General features: G+C 35.2%; 1 protein-coding gene across 6 annotated transcripts in view; it reads left to right on the top strand.

The window, feature by feature from the left end:
• LRBA (LPS responsive beige-like anchor protein) overlaps positions 1-16,978 on the top strand; it is a 367,496-nt gene that overhangs the window by 51,880 nt on the left and 298,638 nt on the right. For all 6 annotated transcript variants that reach the window (XM_085222195.1, XM_085222196.1, XM_085222197.1 and 3 more), the window contains exons 18-23: positions 2,407-2,499; positions 3,698-3,806; positions 4,155-4,236; positions 5,770-5,893; positions 6,134-6,326; positions 15,074-16,075. In XM_085222195.1, coding sequence (XP_085078321.1) covers positions 2,407-2,499; positions 3,698-3,806; positions 4,155-4,236; positions 5,770-5,893; positions 6,134-6,326; positions 15,074-16,075 — 1,603 coding nt within the window. The remainder of the gene's footprint in view (positions 1-2,406; positions 2,500-3,697; positions 3,807-4,154; positions 4,237-5,769; positions 5,894-6,133; positions 6,327-15,073; positions 16,076-16,978) is intronic.

Genomic DNA, 16,978 nt, shown 5'->3' with positions numbered 1-16,978 from the left:
TGTTTTTGAGCATACCATTACTTGCTACAGTTACCATGAAATCTGAAAGATCCTCATCAATATATGTGTTGTGATCTCACTGTTTTTCTCTTGGGGGATTTTTGTGTCCAGGTATTCTATTGGCAAGAGGTGATGTTGGATTTATCATTAATGAGGTCTTTTTAAAATATGTTTCCAGGGTGCTGATTATGCTTAAACAAGTAGTTTGATTTGAATTAGTCTGTACATTGAAGTCTTAATCTACTAGCATTTAGTCTTCTGCCTCCCTTATTGCATGTATTTTGGAACTGAAAGCGCTGTGAAAAGTTTGTTCAGATTTCTTCTGATCTTTATTAGCTTTTTTCCTTTTTTTTTTTTTAATGTGTAAAGCGTTATCAGACTTGTCAGGGGAAGCCCTTTGTTTACATTTGTCATTGCTATATTCACAATCTCTGTTTCCCAACAAAATGGAAGATATTTTTTAACACTACTGTGAGAGGAAAGTAGGGAAAGTAGCAAATACTAACAGTTAAAGCGCAGGTAAAGATCTGTAGGTAAAACACAGGTAAAGACTGTAACTCTGATTTTGTGCTGGGTTTCTTAGAGTCATTACTGAAGTTTCCTATTTTAAAATCCATCTGTCTGGACATGGCAGGGGAAGAACTTGTACAGGCAAACAAATATAAGACCTATTCCTAGAAGCGTATGAGGAATAGTAATTCTCTTGCTATATAAAGGCAAAGTCTCATTTCGTACATTTTGTTGCACCTATTGGTTAACCCCCATTTATACATATATTTTTTTTCAGTTGCCCTTTCCCAAGAGACAACATTCAGGCACGTTCATAATTGGTTCCTCCACTCTTAGTGTTAGGCTGTGTCTTTTAACCTATTTTCTTCACCTTAGACTTCATTTGTATGGTAATGTATTATGCTATAGAAAACTAATAAGAACTCCAAATAATAAAACATTTGAATGTCACGTTGAGTCTCCAATGTAATATATTTATTTAACAACTGGCACTAGACATTTTCTTTTTTATTAACTAGTGCACAGGCAAGTCAGTATGAATAGTGTGTCTACAGTGAGAAATCATTTTGCTCTCCTGTCTCGTTTGTTACATTCCTTGCTCTGATATCGTCGCCGGTCATTTCTTGTCTTGCTTCCTTGCTTAGTGATATATCTGCTATTTGCAATTACAAATTCTGTGTTCTGGAAATTAATGAAGTGTGTATTCCTCCATCAAATGTGCCTGATCAGGTAGTGTTCTGTTGTCTGTCTCTGAAGACACTGGTGAAGTCTCTTACAGTCACCTGTAGTAGCTAGTCTATAGGAAGGAAAGCTCATACCAACTAGCTTAAGGAATGGATACCTGCAGAATTCTGCTGTGACTGTGATTGCTTTTTTGAAAATAGAGATAAACTACATTAAAGATGGTGTGGGTTTTGAGAGCTGTTCGTTATTACTAACAGAAACTCCAAAGCCAGGACTTCTGAAAGAGGCTTTTCAGGAATTTTAATTTGCCTACTCTCTTGTTGTCCTTTTCTAAGACAGCTATAATATAGTCTCACCCAGTTTGATTTAGTGAACAAGGCAAACTTCTTGAGAAGATCTTACGCTTTAAATGTATAGAGATGAAAAGCTATCAAGTAATCAGGGACAGTTGATGGGAATATGATTATGTATCATATGCTTACAGAACTTGAGTGCTGCTTGGGGGAATGGGCTTTTTACACTAGCTGCCTGGCAAACTACATACATCACACGTCCTTAGAATGTTACTAATTACTGCTTCTTAACTTTGTGTGGCCCCAAGAAACCTCGTTGGCTAGTGTAGCTACTACGTTCAGCAAGAGTCTGTTTATCCAGAGAGGGTTGTATAAATGAGTTCATTTTCAAAGCCCCCGTGTATGTTGACTTCTGCATCTCTAGCAAAGAATGATAACTTTGTTGTTCCCAAAAAGCAGAAACCAGAATGAGTGAGATGAGAGAAATGCATACCGACATGCTGTTGTCTTACTTCTGTGTATACTCTATTGAATCATACGAGTGTCAAATATGGCAGTAGAAAAAAAATAATCCCCATACCTATGCAGCTACATATATAGTGAAACAATTGCTTGTTTAGTTTTCTAGATAAAACATCAGATTAAAGTAGCTTTGCATGTAGAAACTGCAGTAGACTTTCCAGAGCTGCATCTGTAGATATTGATCTCTGGGAAGTGCTTTAACTTCATTTCAAAATCTCTAAATATAATTATAAAATGTGAAATCACAAACTGTTGGGCAGTTAAAATAAATGTTGTTCTACTTATTAATACTCATCCTTTTAAAATAGGCTTGGACAATCTATTCTAGTTAATTTGTCATGCCAAAAACTGTTGGCATTTAAACTATTTCAGGAAGCTTTGTGTTTTTTATACTCAGGGTCATCTATAAACTTTTAGCATCAAAAAGTGAAGGCATCAGGGTGCAAGCTCTGAAAGTGATGGGGTATTTCTTAAAGCATCTTGCTCCAAAGTAAGTACTGGTTTAAGTCTTAAAAAAAAATATAAAATAGTGTCTTGTGACTCATAAGTATGTGTGTATATATAAATATATATAAAAATATATATAAAGATTATTTTTATTTATATGTATGTCTGAGTTGTGTTTGTGTAAGCATATTGTTTTGTATATAAAATAAAAAAGCTATGTTGTAAGTTAATCATTAGATATACTACACTGAATAGTGGCTACTCTTCTTTAAGTACTTTCAATTTGTCACTAATCGACTTCTGACATGGTAAAAGTACTTGTGTCAAGATTTTCTTACTTCCTTGTCTAGGTCATTTACTACTTATTTGCCTCGTGGTTGCCTGCTCTTCAAAGTGCAATTTTGCATTATGTCAGTGAAATTAGTAGCAAGAATTAGACTGGTGAGATGGAAACTCTTACTGCTTACTGGAAACTAGATTTAAGATGTCTCAATTGTCATTTTAAACCTTTTAAGTAATATTGGGTAAAACTGAGCTAAATCACCATTTTTTTTTTTTAATTTGCCTGATAGCTTTTATGAGGAAGCTGTTTTTTGTTGTGAGGATCATTGAGGTAAAAAGATTTTCAGTCTTGAAGCCTTCTCGGCTGAGACTGCATCTTAATAACTTACTTGTAAAGATAATCTTGTGAGCTGTGTGTCTGATAGTAGGGCCATTATGGGCAAATGTCTTTACTTTGTAGGAGTGTCACGTGGACTTGTCCACTATTTTTTTCTCTAAATAAATTTGTTCACCATGTTTTTGTTTTTTGCAAGTCGTGAGATTGTGCAACTATGTCAGGAAGTGTGATATTGATACCAGTTAGCTGAGTTACCCGATTAATAGATTACAATACTAGGTAACTATTGAGATCACTGTCTGTGGTTAAAAGATATTTTTGCGTTAGATCAGGAAAAAGGTGCCCTTTTTTTTTTTTTTTAAGTTTTATCAAGAATTCTATAGGGGTGCCTCACAAATTTTTGGACCTATGAGTGACTGGACCACATTTAAGAAAGACTGCTGTCTTCTGTCTGTCTTCACTGAGTGACTTGCTCCTTCAGAGCTGGAATCCTTTTCCTTTGACAAAGTTAAAGTCTTTAAAAATAATAATAAAATTCAATCACTCTGTATTTCTGAGGCATGCTTTTTTTCTCTGGCTAGTTGAATACTTGTGCTTATTTTATCTTTCTGTACTGTTTTAGGAGAAAAGCTGAAATCATGCTTGGACATGGATTGTTTTCTTTGCTGGCTGAAAGGCTGATGCTTCATACAAACTTGATCACCATGACCACATACAATGTCTTATTTGAGGTAGTAACATACTTCAGTTAAAATTCCATCTTTCTAATTGTTTGTTAGACATTATTGGAAAATTGCTTGCATATTTCTGCTGATGTTTTCCAGATGACATCAAAACTGAAGTGCGATGCAGTTGAGTGCTGCTTTTTTTTCCTAGAAGTTCACTACTTGATTTTTTTTTTCTGCCTAACCTGGTTATGCTCATTATGAACAATTTCAGATAATAAGTAAGCTGAAAAAACCTAGTTTTTGTAGCCGTAGAGAAATGGAATAATAATGGTGGTGTATGAAGTTGTATGCAACTGTTTTTCAATAGGCTCTTTTCATCACTGTTGATACGATGTCTGTTCTTCTCTCTAGATTCTGACTGAACAGATTTGTACTCAAGTGATACATAAACAACATCCTGACCCAGATTCAACAGTGAAGATACAAAATCCTCGTAAGAATGATAAATGTTTTTCAGTGATACCATAATAAAAGTCTGCTGGGAGAAGGAAGGAGAGAGTTGCTTATTCATTACTCTAACCAGTCTTAATTCTCATCTTGGTTTTAAGTAGTTTTTCCACTTAGGTGGAGTTATTTAGGAAGCAAGTCTCTTCAGCTTTTGAAAAGACATTTCAGTATAAATATATATGTAGTTCATAACTCACCATTTTTTGGCTGTGCAGTCATGTTATGAAGTAGATTTTCAATACTTGCATGCACGGAATATTTTGTTTTAATACACGTTAAGGCTCCAGCACAGTTCTGATTGCATTATTTAGTGATGCCAAACTAAATTACCTGAAATACGGGAGCAGCCTTCATCTTAAATAACCTTCAGGCCAACGATACTGAGTGGAAAGTAGAAGTGTATCTTCTCACTGTTTTGGTTAGCTTGCTTTACTGGAAAATATCTTGATATTAAACGTTAGATGTCTTTTGAACTAAGAGGAAATACTGATCTCCTTTTCTGAATTATATGCAATGTTAATGTAGTCTTTGTATAATACAATGGCATTATGTTAGCTTTGGGAATACATTTTTTTTTTCTGGAGAAATATGCATTTCTCACTTTCGTAGCTGCTTTGTTATTAGAAGTAGATTGTAGTAGTGGGTTTCCTTCATGTGGATAGTTTGGAAGAGAAATGAAAACAAAGCAGATCAGAAAAATCTGGTTACAGTATGCTATGGTAAATCTTTGCCTCATGTTAAGTCTGTATGAAGCAGGAAACTCGACATTTCTGTTTCTTAAATTTTTTTTAAGTGGTACTTACTGTTGTAATTAACACAGAATATTTGTATTGTGAGATATAAATTAGAAATACTCAGGTCTAGTGGGACAAGTGATTTCTAAGTTACCTTTTTGAGATCAATACTGATCACAGTGTCTGTGTACAAGTTGCATCTTACTTGGGAAATAAAATGAACTTTTTGAAGTAACAAGAACGATGACTGCTCCACTGCTTCAATAGGATGGAAGATACGATTTTGACCACCTCCAAAAGCGTAGAAGACATGTTCCTAGAATAAGCAGTGGAACTTGAAATCAGAAAGGTTTAGTCTCCTTCCTCAAACACTTTTTTTTACGTTAGAAATATTTAAGATTGGTAAGTTATTCACATTTTTCAAAAAATCATAGTTATTAATGGAGGACCAAATTTCTGCTTTTTTCTCTAGTTGATTTTATACCTGACGTATTAACTCCTCCTTAAAATAAGGTTCTAACACATTCTGGTAGTAATGTGTTTTAAATCCATTTATCATGCAGTAACATTTGTGTTGCTGAAACTTGGTAACTAAAAAAACATATCTGGAGTAGTTTAAGAGGGATTTGAAATAGTTAAACTTCCTGCTCAAATAGTTGCTTCTGCTAAGTATATATTTTTTGTGAATGCACTTTCTTTGAAGTAATTAGCATGAAGATGATATTTGAAGGTGTCTTAATCTTTGGTTGGTACTAATATTTTCTTGCTTGTTAACTGTTTTACAGAGATTTTGAAGGTTATTGCCATCCTGCTACGGAATTCTCCCCAGAGTCCAGAAACGTTGGAGATTCGGCGAGCCTTTCTCTCAGATATGATTAAACTTTTTAATAACAGCAGAGAAAATAGGAGGTAAGATGGCTTACCTTATGCATATACGTATGCAAATAAGCAGCATAAAAAATGTAACGGGATATTCTTGTTAGTCTCATTAAGCATTGCTGTTCAGCAAAATGTGTAATATGGTTTTGAATATGTAAAATTAGAGAATCTTGTATGCTGCTGCAATTAGAGATGTCGTATTCCTCTCTGGATGGATATATATTTCTAAAACATACTTTGCAATTTTATTAAATAGTGTGTATTTTGCAGGAGTTTGTTGCAGTGCTCCGTTTGGCAGGAGTGGATGCTTTCTCTTTGCTGTTTTAATCCCAAGACTTCAGAGGAGCAGAAGATAACTGAGATGGTGTATACCGTTTTTCGAATTTTGCTTTACCATGCTATCAAGTACGAGTGGGGTGGCTGGCGTGTTTGGGTGGATACACTGTCTATCACACATTCAAAGGTAAGTGTCTATGTTGGGTGCTTTTTTATGCTATATAATGAATTTTGGAGCCTTGAAGTGCTGGATCATACAGTATGATAGTCTTAATGTGACAATGAGTATTTAAAATAATTCCACTGTTTGTATCTATTACTAGATATAATTCTTTCAAATACTCTACAATTAAATGTTATTTTTTTTGGTTTAACGCTTCAAAGAAATGCGTGGATTTTTTTTTTGTTTGTTTGTCTGGTGAAATAGTGATAGTATTGATTTTTTTTTTTACGGAAAATCAGTGGCATGTGAGGATCATTTTAGGAGCATGTTCTGGAAAATTTTAGTATCTGCTTGGGTTTTAATAATGGTGTGAGCACAAGGGGGCGCACCATATCTATTCATAAACAAAAATAGCTTTTGGTGATATGAACAGACTGTAAAAGCAGTGAAAAGGAGAGATATCAGAGTTAAGACAGATGCTTCAGCTGTTAAGCTGTCATGGGATACAAAGTGTGAAAGCAAATCCTTGTAGTATAGAAAGACTATTAGCCTTCATTATTTTTCTGGTGTTTTTTTTTTTTTTTTTTCTTTGCAACTGGAAATATACCATAAAAGTTGTTAGTGGATCTCTAAGCAAATTGAAGTTATGTTTTATATAACTCTTCTCTCTTTCTCTGAGCAAAAAAAACGAGGCCAGTGTGTCTTGTGGCTTATCAGAAATAATCAGTTAAAATGATTTAAATTGTAAATTCATTATTTCTGCACGTATGCAATTTAAGCATGTAAGAAAGGACATCTACAACTGTTCAAATCCTAATGTTTGTTTTAGGGTTCTGTGGAATCACTAATGCTTCTGTGAGTCTTGGGTTTTGTATGAGTTCCCCTTTCCACTGCTCAGCTGAAGCAGCCAGAATATTGTTATTTTGCAGCTCTCTTTATTCTTCACATACATAGCTTGATAATCAATTATTTGGCTATGGGGAGATGAATGTAGAAATCTGTATGTTTAAAAAAAAAAAAAAAAGTGTATGGTATCATTAAGGAGTCACTTGGCTAAATGCATTCCAGGTGCAAAGCATACAGTGCCAAGTTTTAACCCTTTATAGAGATAAGTTTTTTAGTTTTTGGAAAATGCTTTATCACCTGTCTTTTGTGTTGGCTCTGCTGTCCTCAGAAACCTGTTTCATCTCTTTCCCTTGAGATGTGGAGGTGTGAATAGAATAGATTGTACAATGGTGAGGTGTAGCCAGATTAAAATTCTCTAATGTGTGTTTATAAAAACTGGCATAATTTAGAACATTTCTGTGTTTGCTTAGAATTGCTGGGGAACTGTCCCTGCAAAGGAAGATCACCTTCCTAGCTTTGGTATAGAAAGCTTTGGTGTACTGAATTCAAAAATTATTTTCCATATTTTAAAAGCTGTATGCCTGGTTTTCTTTTGGTTGTAGGATAAAATAATGTATAAAATCCAATTCAAGCAGCTTTGAAATAATCATGTGGATTTGGGATCGTGATTTTAATTTAGTGACAATGAGATGAGTCAGTGAGCTAGAATTTATAGATGTTTAAAACAAAACAAAAGATCAAGATTTTTTAGTGATCCTATTATAGCCTAATATTATTCCTGTTCTTAGGAAATACCAGAATACCAAGAAATAGGAGGTACAGATAATTATTCCTGACTTTTTTTTTTTGTTCCTTTTTTGGAATAGCCATATATGGTTTTTGTGCAGTACCGTAATGTATGAGAATATGGTGTTGTTTGCCCTTTGTGTTTCTCTCAGGCACTTCCTGACATGCTGGCATACAGCAAGGTATCCTTGGTGGTCTAAACAACTTCCAATTATTAGTTTGCCTCAGTCTAACTTTTTGGCTTTTTAGTCAATACGTAAGGATGTTTCCTTCTTCCACTGTACTTCAAAAGAAGTTGAACTGTGGTGGGGTTACAAGTATATGTTACAGGCAGCACTAGCAATGGAGCAATATTACGTTTTGAAGGAACTCAGATGAGTTTGAGTTCTGTTTGTTTGTACATTGGTGCTAATAATATCCATTTCAAGAAGCAAAGGAAAAGGAAAACAAAGAAAAACTTTTTATACATTTGCCTTGATTTAAAAAAAAATATATATATTTGCATTTTATGCTGGCTAGCTGTATAGAACTAGGCAATGTCTTTCATAGTTATCTTGCAACTATTTTAACATAAATTACAATAAATTGCTGAAAAACTGTGGTGAAATGTTAGTAATCACTTGAAAAGGTCCTTAGATATGTGTATCTAATAATAATTAATTTTTAGTCCCCCTATTTTTATTTATTTTGAATATCTTTCTATTCTGCCATACAAATATTGAGATTCATACGTAGCATGTGATAGACATCATTCAGATGGCAAATTGTTAGATGTTAAGTGCATCTCAGGTGTATTTGATTTCTAGTATGCTTTCAAAGTATTGTAGGAATTATGGGAACAAAAATATTTCCTTAATGCTGCTAAGAGAATAACCAATTTGTGTTTTTATTATTTCATCTCTAATTGTATTGGGTTACTGCTTATTTTTTCTTTTTACAACCCTTTGCTCCTTTCTTACTACTAATTTATAACACCATTCTATGATAAAGAACTGGTGTATAAAGGAATAGTATTACAGAATTGGATAGGTTTTGCAGAGCTACACATCAAGATACATGCAGCTGCTATAAAAAGCCAAAGAAACTCAATTGCAATTTTATTGTCCAGTTTGATAGATTTCCTGCCACCTTTGTAGCAGGGAAGCTGTTTGTCACTGTAACCCTCTCCTCCAACAGCTGCACAACGTTTTATAAGCAGCGACGGCTTTTCTAGCATAATTGCACTACATTGGTTTCCTTGCACTCAGAATTTAAAAGGTGTGTGTAACCTTTTTAAAACCAAATTTCTTAACTTTGGTCATGTATCTTACTGATTTCTGTATTGTATCTTTTGCTGTTTTACAAATATTAACAAATTGCATACAATAGTCTATTTGTCACTTCTAGTTTAATAAAAATGTTAATGAAAAAATTAAATCAAAACTCAGGTTTGTTCTAATCAGCTAGAACTGAATTCATGACAGATTGCAAGAACTTTGGTTTCTTCTACATTTTAATCATGGTTGCAAGGCCTCAGTCTTAATTCATCAAGTGGTGTTACTTAGTAAAAAGAACAAATAGTTTTGTTAATATTTAATAATAGGACACAAAGGCTAGTGATCACCTTGCCTTTTTGGGCTTTCAAGATCCCCAAGTTTTACAAGGATAACATGATTTACACGATGTAAATGCACTCCTAGATTATTTCTGTTTTAAACCGCTGGAAAGAACTAATATGTACTTATTTTTAGGACCTTAAATATATCTTACTACCTCAAAAGTTGTTCTGTGTTATTGTATGATTTGATTAAAGAGAAGACAGTTGGGTAAATTCTTAATCTTTTTAAGTCTCTCAGCAAATTGTCATTGGCTAAGTCTCAGAAATTTTAGTATGTCCATACTACAGTTTTATTGTCTCTGTAAGTGGAAAATGTTTTGAAATTCTATTTTCAGATTTAAATAGGAAAGAAATATAATCTTGAAATATTAGTACTTCAAAAAACAACTTAGTTCAATGTAGTTATTACAAAGTACAATTATAATAATTATCAGTAAATGTTAAATATGTATGCAGGAAAATTGGCAAAACCAGCAGAGACTAGTTGGTGGAGAAATTAATATATGATGAATATAAAATGAGGAAAGAAACCTTGCAAAACGTACCAACAACAAAACCAAAAAAAATCATGCACGCACACAAAAAAAACCACTTCAATTTGCAGACAGTAGCAATACTCATGAGTCCAAATCTGGTTGACATTCCGAAGCTGCTGAGGAAGGCTGTCTCTCCATTTTTCTCCCATATTTTGGAAAGGTTAAGGTCTCCTACATTGGTGTGTCCAGGCATTTTTAGCTATAAGGCATTTTGAAAGTTTCAGGTGTTATTCGGTCTTCTGAAAAGTGTGTCTGCATTAACCTAAGAGGATGCGGAGGGAGCTAGCTGAGAGACTTGTATAAGTGGCTCGTATAAGGATTTTCGAAGCAAAGCTGGGGGAGATGCAGTTACTTAGTAGCAAGCTTGAAATACTTATATAGGGAATTAATTTTTACAGTATGAATTGCTATTTGTTAAAAAAAAAATTGCCTTTTCTAGATGTGAGTGGTTCTCGGAGGACCACCTTATTTGTGTAGAGGAGAAGGATCTTGTAGAGTAGAATGTGCAGCCTCCCTTCAAATTGTGCATGCACCTTCTAAAGTTGTGGGCCTGATGCAGTCTTCCTTTCATAGAATCATAGAATGGCTTGGGTTGGAAGGGACCCAAAGGTCATCAAGCTCCAGCCCCCTGCCACCAACCTCCAGTTCTGGTACTAGATGGTGTTGCCTGGGGCTCCATCTTAACCTGGTCTTCAACACATCCAGGGACAGAGCATCCACAGCCTCTCTAGGCAGCCTGTTCCAACATCTCACTGCTCTCTCTGGGAAGACCTTTCCCCTGACATTCAATCTAAACCTTCTCTCCTTGAGCTTTGTTTTGTAGAAGGTATGTAAGAAGGCTTTTCCTGATGAGGACTTCTGAGAAGAACGTAATTTTGTTATTCAGCAGGCAGAATAGCTGGAAGGAGGGATCATGAACCACTGATGGGCTCTTACACATGCAGCATGTATGTTTATTGGGAAGCTGTTCCATCTCACTGTTCACTTAGTTTGAATGGAATGTCATAATCATATGCAGGATGTTAAAATATGACTGAATTGAACTGAAAGAAGATAATAAATTGGGAATAAAATGAGCATGGTCGACTGAGACTTTAAGAAGCAGGAAAGAGTGGATCAGCTGAGTAGATGGAGCTACACAGAAGCTGTTAAAGAGAGAGTATAATAGACATTTGCTACTGATTGAGAAATGCCAAAGATCTCTAAAAGAAGAAATAGGGAAACTTAAATGCAAGGGAAAGAACTGATGGGAAGAAGTGGCAAACATGTATGAATTAGTGCTCCCAAGCAGAGAGGACTTGAAGAGAAAATGGGTTCTCATCTTTATCACTTCGTAGAAGAACTTGGGAAGGTGTGACCTTCTTCTGCAGGTCTGAAAACTGCTAGTGGCCTGCTTTGCAGTTGCTGCAGAGTGTGAGAAGATCTCCTCCACGCGCTGCTATCTGTGTTCTCTGTGGCTGTGGGGACTAAAGGAGAAAATACCTCTGGTCTGAGTTGCATTTTCTGCTATGGGGCTTCCAACAGCATACAGACACATATGAAAGCTATGGCCAGGAAGAAGAGTGTTAAGACATGCACAGTGGTAAACACTGAATTTAACTATGATATATGTTTGTTAATATCTAGATATGAAGTGTGTTCGAGGCACAGTAGTATTCTATAGAGATAGGTAAAGATATACCTTGACTAGATTTGAAGATAGTCCAGTGCTGATTTACAGCTTCCTCTCCCAAATAAGCTAAGTCTTCCATGAATATTTTGAATATGTCACTAATACATAATTTCTTATTCCAGAGACTTCGCATTTATGTAATTTCTGAATCTGGGTAGAAAAAAGGCGAAAGTATTACTACTTAAGTGAAAATGTAGGAATATAGTTTAGAACATGGAAATGTAGTTGTCACTACTTTTTTTTTTTTCTTTTCTATTTTAATGTCAATGGATGCTTTTTGTTAGAAGTGTGGATGACTCCTAGAAACTTCTTATGTTTCGTGTCCTGCATGATACTGAATTAGCTTTTCTTACCTGTCTTCTATTAAATGCTCAGAAGTAAACCAAAGATTCCTTAGGGTCAGTAGGTTACAGACTGTAAGACAGTCTGTGGTGCACACCGTACTTTTATACCTTTCCTTTCACTGAATTAAAAATTAGGCATTGATGCCAGATACTGGGGATCAGGTTCACATTTAAACAGTTAATGTTTCTGATGGAGAAGTGGAAAAACAGACCAAAACAATGCTTGTTAAGATGTTAAAAAGTTGTTATGCCTTCTAGATTTGAAGGCATCAAGTGCAGGAATTGCTTGGCGCTGAGTTGATTCTATGCGGAAGTGGCAGTACTATATATTTGTCTGATCTGTCTGGCAGGCATTTGCTTCTTCTCCTCTCCAAAATTGCCCACTTGATAGTAGAAAGGAAAACAGAATTTTAACATGTAATTAAAATATTTTCCCTATGTTCTTTAATGCAAATGTCAATCATCTTAACCTTTTTCCTTGCTGTATGCTAATTTTTCTCCTTGCCAATTAGTAAATGTTGGATGTCAAATTAAGTTAAAATTAATGGTGGAGGCAAATGCTGCAGTTATTAGCTCGCAAGTGTCTTTAGCTAGTAGTGCGTAGAGTTACATTCCAGGCATTGCAAACTGCTATGGATTACCCATCAAATGATGGTGAAGATTAATGATTGGCCTTTTAGCTCACCAATTTGGAACAATTTCTAGTAATTAATTTTGTATTATCAGCTTTACAGTTGCAAATGCCTTAAGGAAAATAAAAAATGACTAAAGTACTTTTAAGGTTTCCAAGTTGATTTTTTTCTTTTAAATTGTTGCAGGTTTGCAGATACTAATGTTTAATGCTTTTATATGTTATGTATTTGTATTTAATAATCTCAAATTCTGTTTTATTTTGCATCCTGTTCATACTGCATTTGTTAACATTTGCATTTTCTTTGTGGGATGTATTATTTGGCTTAGAACTTGTGCAATTACAAAATGCCATGGCGTGGAACAAAAGTGTAGGAGAAGAATTATCCAGTGGCTTTGCTGTGCTACCACTATTTGTTGGTTTCCTGTCAAAAGAAATTACAAAACTGTAGAGTAAGTGGAACTGTTTAGACAGGTATGTTGAAAAGTTGGGTTTGGCAAAGCTGTATTTCATGATTTCTGTACTACCAAGAAAACCTCGGATTTGATGTGCAAGTTGGAAAAGTCCTATCTTGTAGTCTAATTTTGTTTGTTTCAATTTTGATTTGTGCATTATATAAAGTACATTGTTTAATTTCTTAGTTGTTAAGTGACATGAAACCATTCTGATGTTTGTGGTGGAAGGAGATAATTATTTCCTTTTTAGGTGACTTTTTTGTGTGTGTTGATGTACTCCTGCAGTTCTGTGCTTTCTGATTTTCTTTCAGTGTGTCTCTCCTTGCAGTTCCCTGCATTGTTCTTCAATCAATATAGATTCTCATCAGATTATGCTTGGATTTATTTGCCCAGAAATTTACATTGCCCATCTGTAAAGATAACATTTGTCTGTATTGACTTTCTTGCCACATTCTTTTTGGTATTAGTGATTACCAGTCCTGAGGAGCATGATTTGGTTTCCAGAATGTTGAAGAGGTTGCTTATAATGGCATCCAAACACTTGTCTATTCCTTGTTTTAAGTGAGACTGACTGTGAAATTATACTGCATCCCTGTCCTGTACATAACATTTTTAACTTTTGGCTCAAGCTGAGCCGAGAAGAACACGTTGCAAAGTTGGTTGCCTTTATAATCTTATGGTCATTGGGACTTATGCTTGTACTTTTCAGTTGTCGTGGTTGGAAGAACGAAACCACAAAGCCTATTATTTGTTTCACATGCTAACATGCAAGATTAATCTGTGGTACCAATCTGATTTCAAGTTAGGACATAAGTTGTCACAAAAACAACAGTAACAAAAAAAAAACAATAACAACAAAAAAACATTCAACAGGAAACTTCTATAAGAGAGTAGCACAGAATGTTTTTGGTTAGTGAATTAACAGTATATGCCAACAGTATTTTCATTTGTTAAATACCTCATTTTGATTTGTCAAAATAAAGGTTTTTAGTAATTTTGGAAATGGGGGAAACAACAGGGAGATGGAGAAAAGGAGAAAGCTGACTGAAGATAACTTCCAGTTGTCAGGATTTCTTCTATTCATAAGCAATGCATTTGACCAACAGTAGCATATTTACCTAGTCAAGTTTTTGAAAATTAGTTAAAGATTGAAAAAGAGGGCTTATTAATATGATGGTCTTGAAGTTGCCTTTGATATCCTGGCTTTGGGGTAGTTCAGAGGGGTTTTGGAAGAGTATTTCTGAAATAATAGCAACAAAATGTCAAATAAAAATGGCTAAAGCTATTTAGCAATATACTGCTATCTGGGGTTTAATAGATTCGTTGTGATAGAGGGATGAGCTTTCAGTTGTCTGTTGTCATTTATGCTTTTTTTGTTTATACATAAGATTTGGAACTAATATGGAATTACTTTTTTTTGAAACTGAGGAAGGATTTCTCTGATCTGTTGCTAGAGACTGTTATATAAACTTGAACTAATAAAATGCTCCAAGTCATGTTGGTACAGTATGCTGCTCCTACAGTACATTAATACGTGTTTGATGAAAAATGAAAAGTCCTCTGGCTTATGTAGTTCTTCTCTTCTTGAGACACGTATACCTGGAACTGACGACAATCCACAGAATGGGAGCATTAACTCTTGAACTCCCAGTGCTCTACATGATGTTATGATGTTCAATACCAATAACAAAAACATTGTCAAACCATGACAAAATACTTCCTGTTAGTTGAAGTGATTTGCGATATGAAATTCATTTTTAACATTTAGTTTCACAGAATTGTGAGGGTAGCATCTAATACAAATTTATAGTAGAAAATAGTGATTTGAATAAGGAGTTTGAGTTTCTCAGAGGAAATGGTTATTAATGTACGTATTTTTTGTCCTTTCAACGCTCTTCTTCTAGGTAACCTTTGAAATGCACAAAGAAAGTCTTTCTCAAATGTACAGGGAATACCAAGAGAAGGGAAGTGAAGAGAGTGTAATCTGTCCTTCAGCTCCAATTAGAACAATTTCTGGAGTTGGCAAAGGAGCTGAAGTTGTGGAAAAGAAGCAGTGTTTGGAATTAAAAGAAGCTGCTACTGCTCCTCCCTTCCTTGATGATATGGAGTCCAGTACTGAAAAAAACAAGTCAGATGGTGACCAGCAAACTCCTTCAGTCTCTAAGCAAAGGAAGGACTTGAAGGATGAGGACAGGAAAACTATGCAGGATCTAAAAGCAGTGCCTTGTTCAGAACTTTCTCCAGAGCCTGAAGCAATAAAACCCAGTGTTTCTGAAATTAGTAGTGGAATAGCTGAAGCAATTGAAGATTCTCTGAGCAGAGCTCATGAGTTTGTGGAGGAAACGGCTGCTGTTACTGCAGCTTCTTTGGTAATGGAAACTTCTTTGGAAGGAGAAACTCATGAAAGTTCAGGTATGGAAAGATCAGCAGTGGAAGTGGAAGACAAAGATGACTTCGTTGATTTGAAAGAGGAGAGTAGTATGCCTTTGCCTTCAGGAGAGTTTGCAGAAACAGACAGAAAGCACAGCTCTAATGAAAATGAAGAGGCAAAGCAGGAAAAGGCAGTACAACAGGGACTTGAATCTGCGCTTTTAAAATCTGAAGATACTGGAGGCGTGGATGGGCAAAACAAAGAACTGGCTTTATCAGAAACAGTCAGTTCTGCAACTGAAGTAGTGAATCAGCCGAATTCAGAAGGGAAAAAGAAACTGGAGGAAGAAAAGGTGCTTTATAGTGAAACCAGAACAGCTGACGATACCAATGCACATGTACCAGAGCATGCAGGATGCTCTGAAAAAAGAATTGCCAGGCTTGATGTTTCTAGTGTTGCATCTGATACAGAAAGACTGGAACTGAAAGCCAGTACACATCTTGAAGCACCTCTGCCCCCCAGATCCCTACCTGAGGTAAGGTCTATCAGTCCTTTGTATGCTTAACTTAGAAATAAAAGGAGATTCTTAACTGCTAGCATTTTCAAAAAAGGGTGCTCATGCACATTGTGAGAGTTTTAATGTATCTGTATTTTGCTAGTTATCTAAAGAATGTTTTCAGACTCAGGGTTAAAATAGCCGTAATTCTTACAAATTTGTGTGCTGTGAAGTTTCTAAGCTTCTATTCTTTGTATATCCACTTATTGATGCTGACAGAGACTGAGTGCTTTGCTAGTTAAATCCTTCATTTGTCAGTACTTCCATTCTTAATGTTGAAGAACTGAAAGAAACATATTCTAATTTGATTTCATCTAGCATTTCTTCTGCTTCTTTACCCAACTCCCTTACTCTCTTATCAATCTGTTCTCTTGTAATTGTAACCAATTGAATTATTGAGTAGCTAACATTCCTTGGGCAGAAAAAATACCACTAAATTTATATGACATCCCGATGGAACTTGTGAAAATATTCTTTACTCTTGGTTCTCTGCAGGTACACTATATTTTTTTGAAACTAAAATTTTATGGAGTTAACCCTCCATCGTGTCAGCTTATGTTTTTGTCCAAGTATAATTTAAAACTGGGCTTCGGTTCTCTACTGCTGTGCTCCAACGCTCTAGTTTTTAGTTTCTGTTTCAGCTTTTCATGGTTAAATAGTCATGCATCTGAGTACTTCCCTTCTGCAGAGATACCTGTTAATGGATGCTCTTCATTCTGCACCGTTCTTCCTTAAAGGAGGAAAAATGCTCCCTACAGCAACATATACTCCTCCTGTGGTAAGGTTGAGTTGCTGCTTGTGTATGCTTAGACTGACAGGTGTAGTAGCAGCTATAGATTAGTTTGTAGGTTTGTTGTATTCAATAAATAGCTTTTGTGTATT

Source organism: Meleagris gallopavo, chromosome 4, assembly GCF_905368555.1.
Source record: "Meleagris gallopavo chromosome 4, MGAL_WU_HG_1.1, whole genome shotgun sequence".
Lineage (NCBI taxonomy): Eukaryota > Metazoa > Chordata > Aves > Galliformes > Phasianidae > Meleagris > Meleagris gallopavo.
Note: the sequence above shows the minus strand (reverse complement) of the source record. Positions and strands in the feature narration are given on the sequence as shown.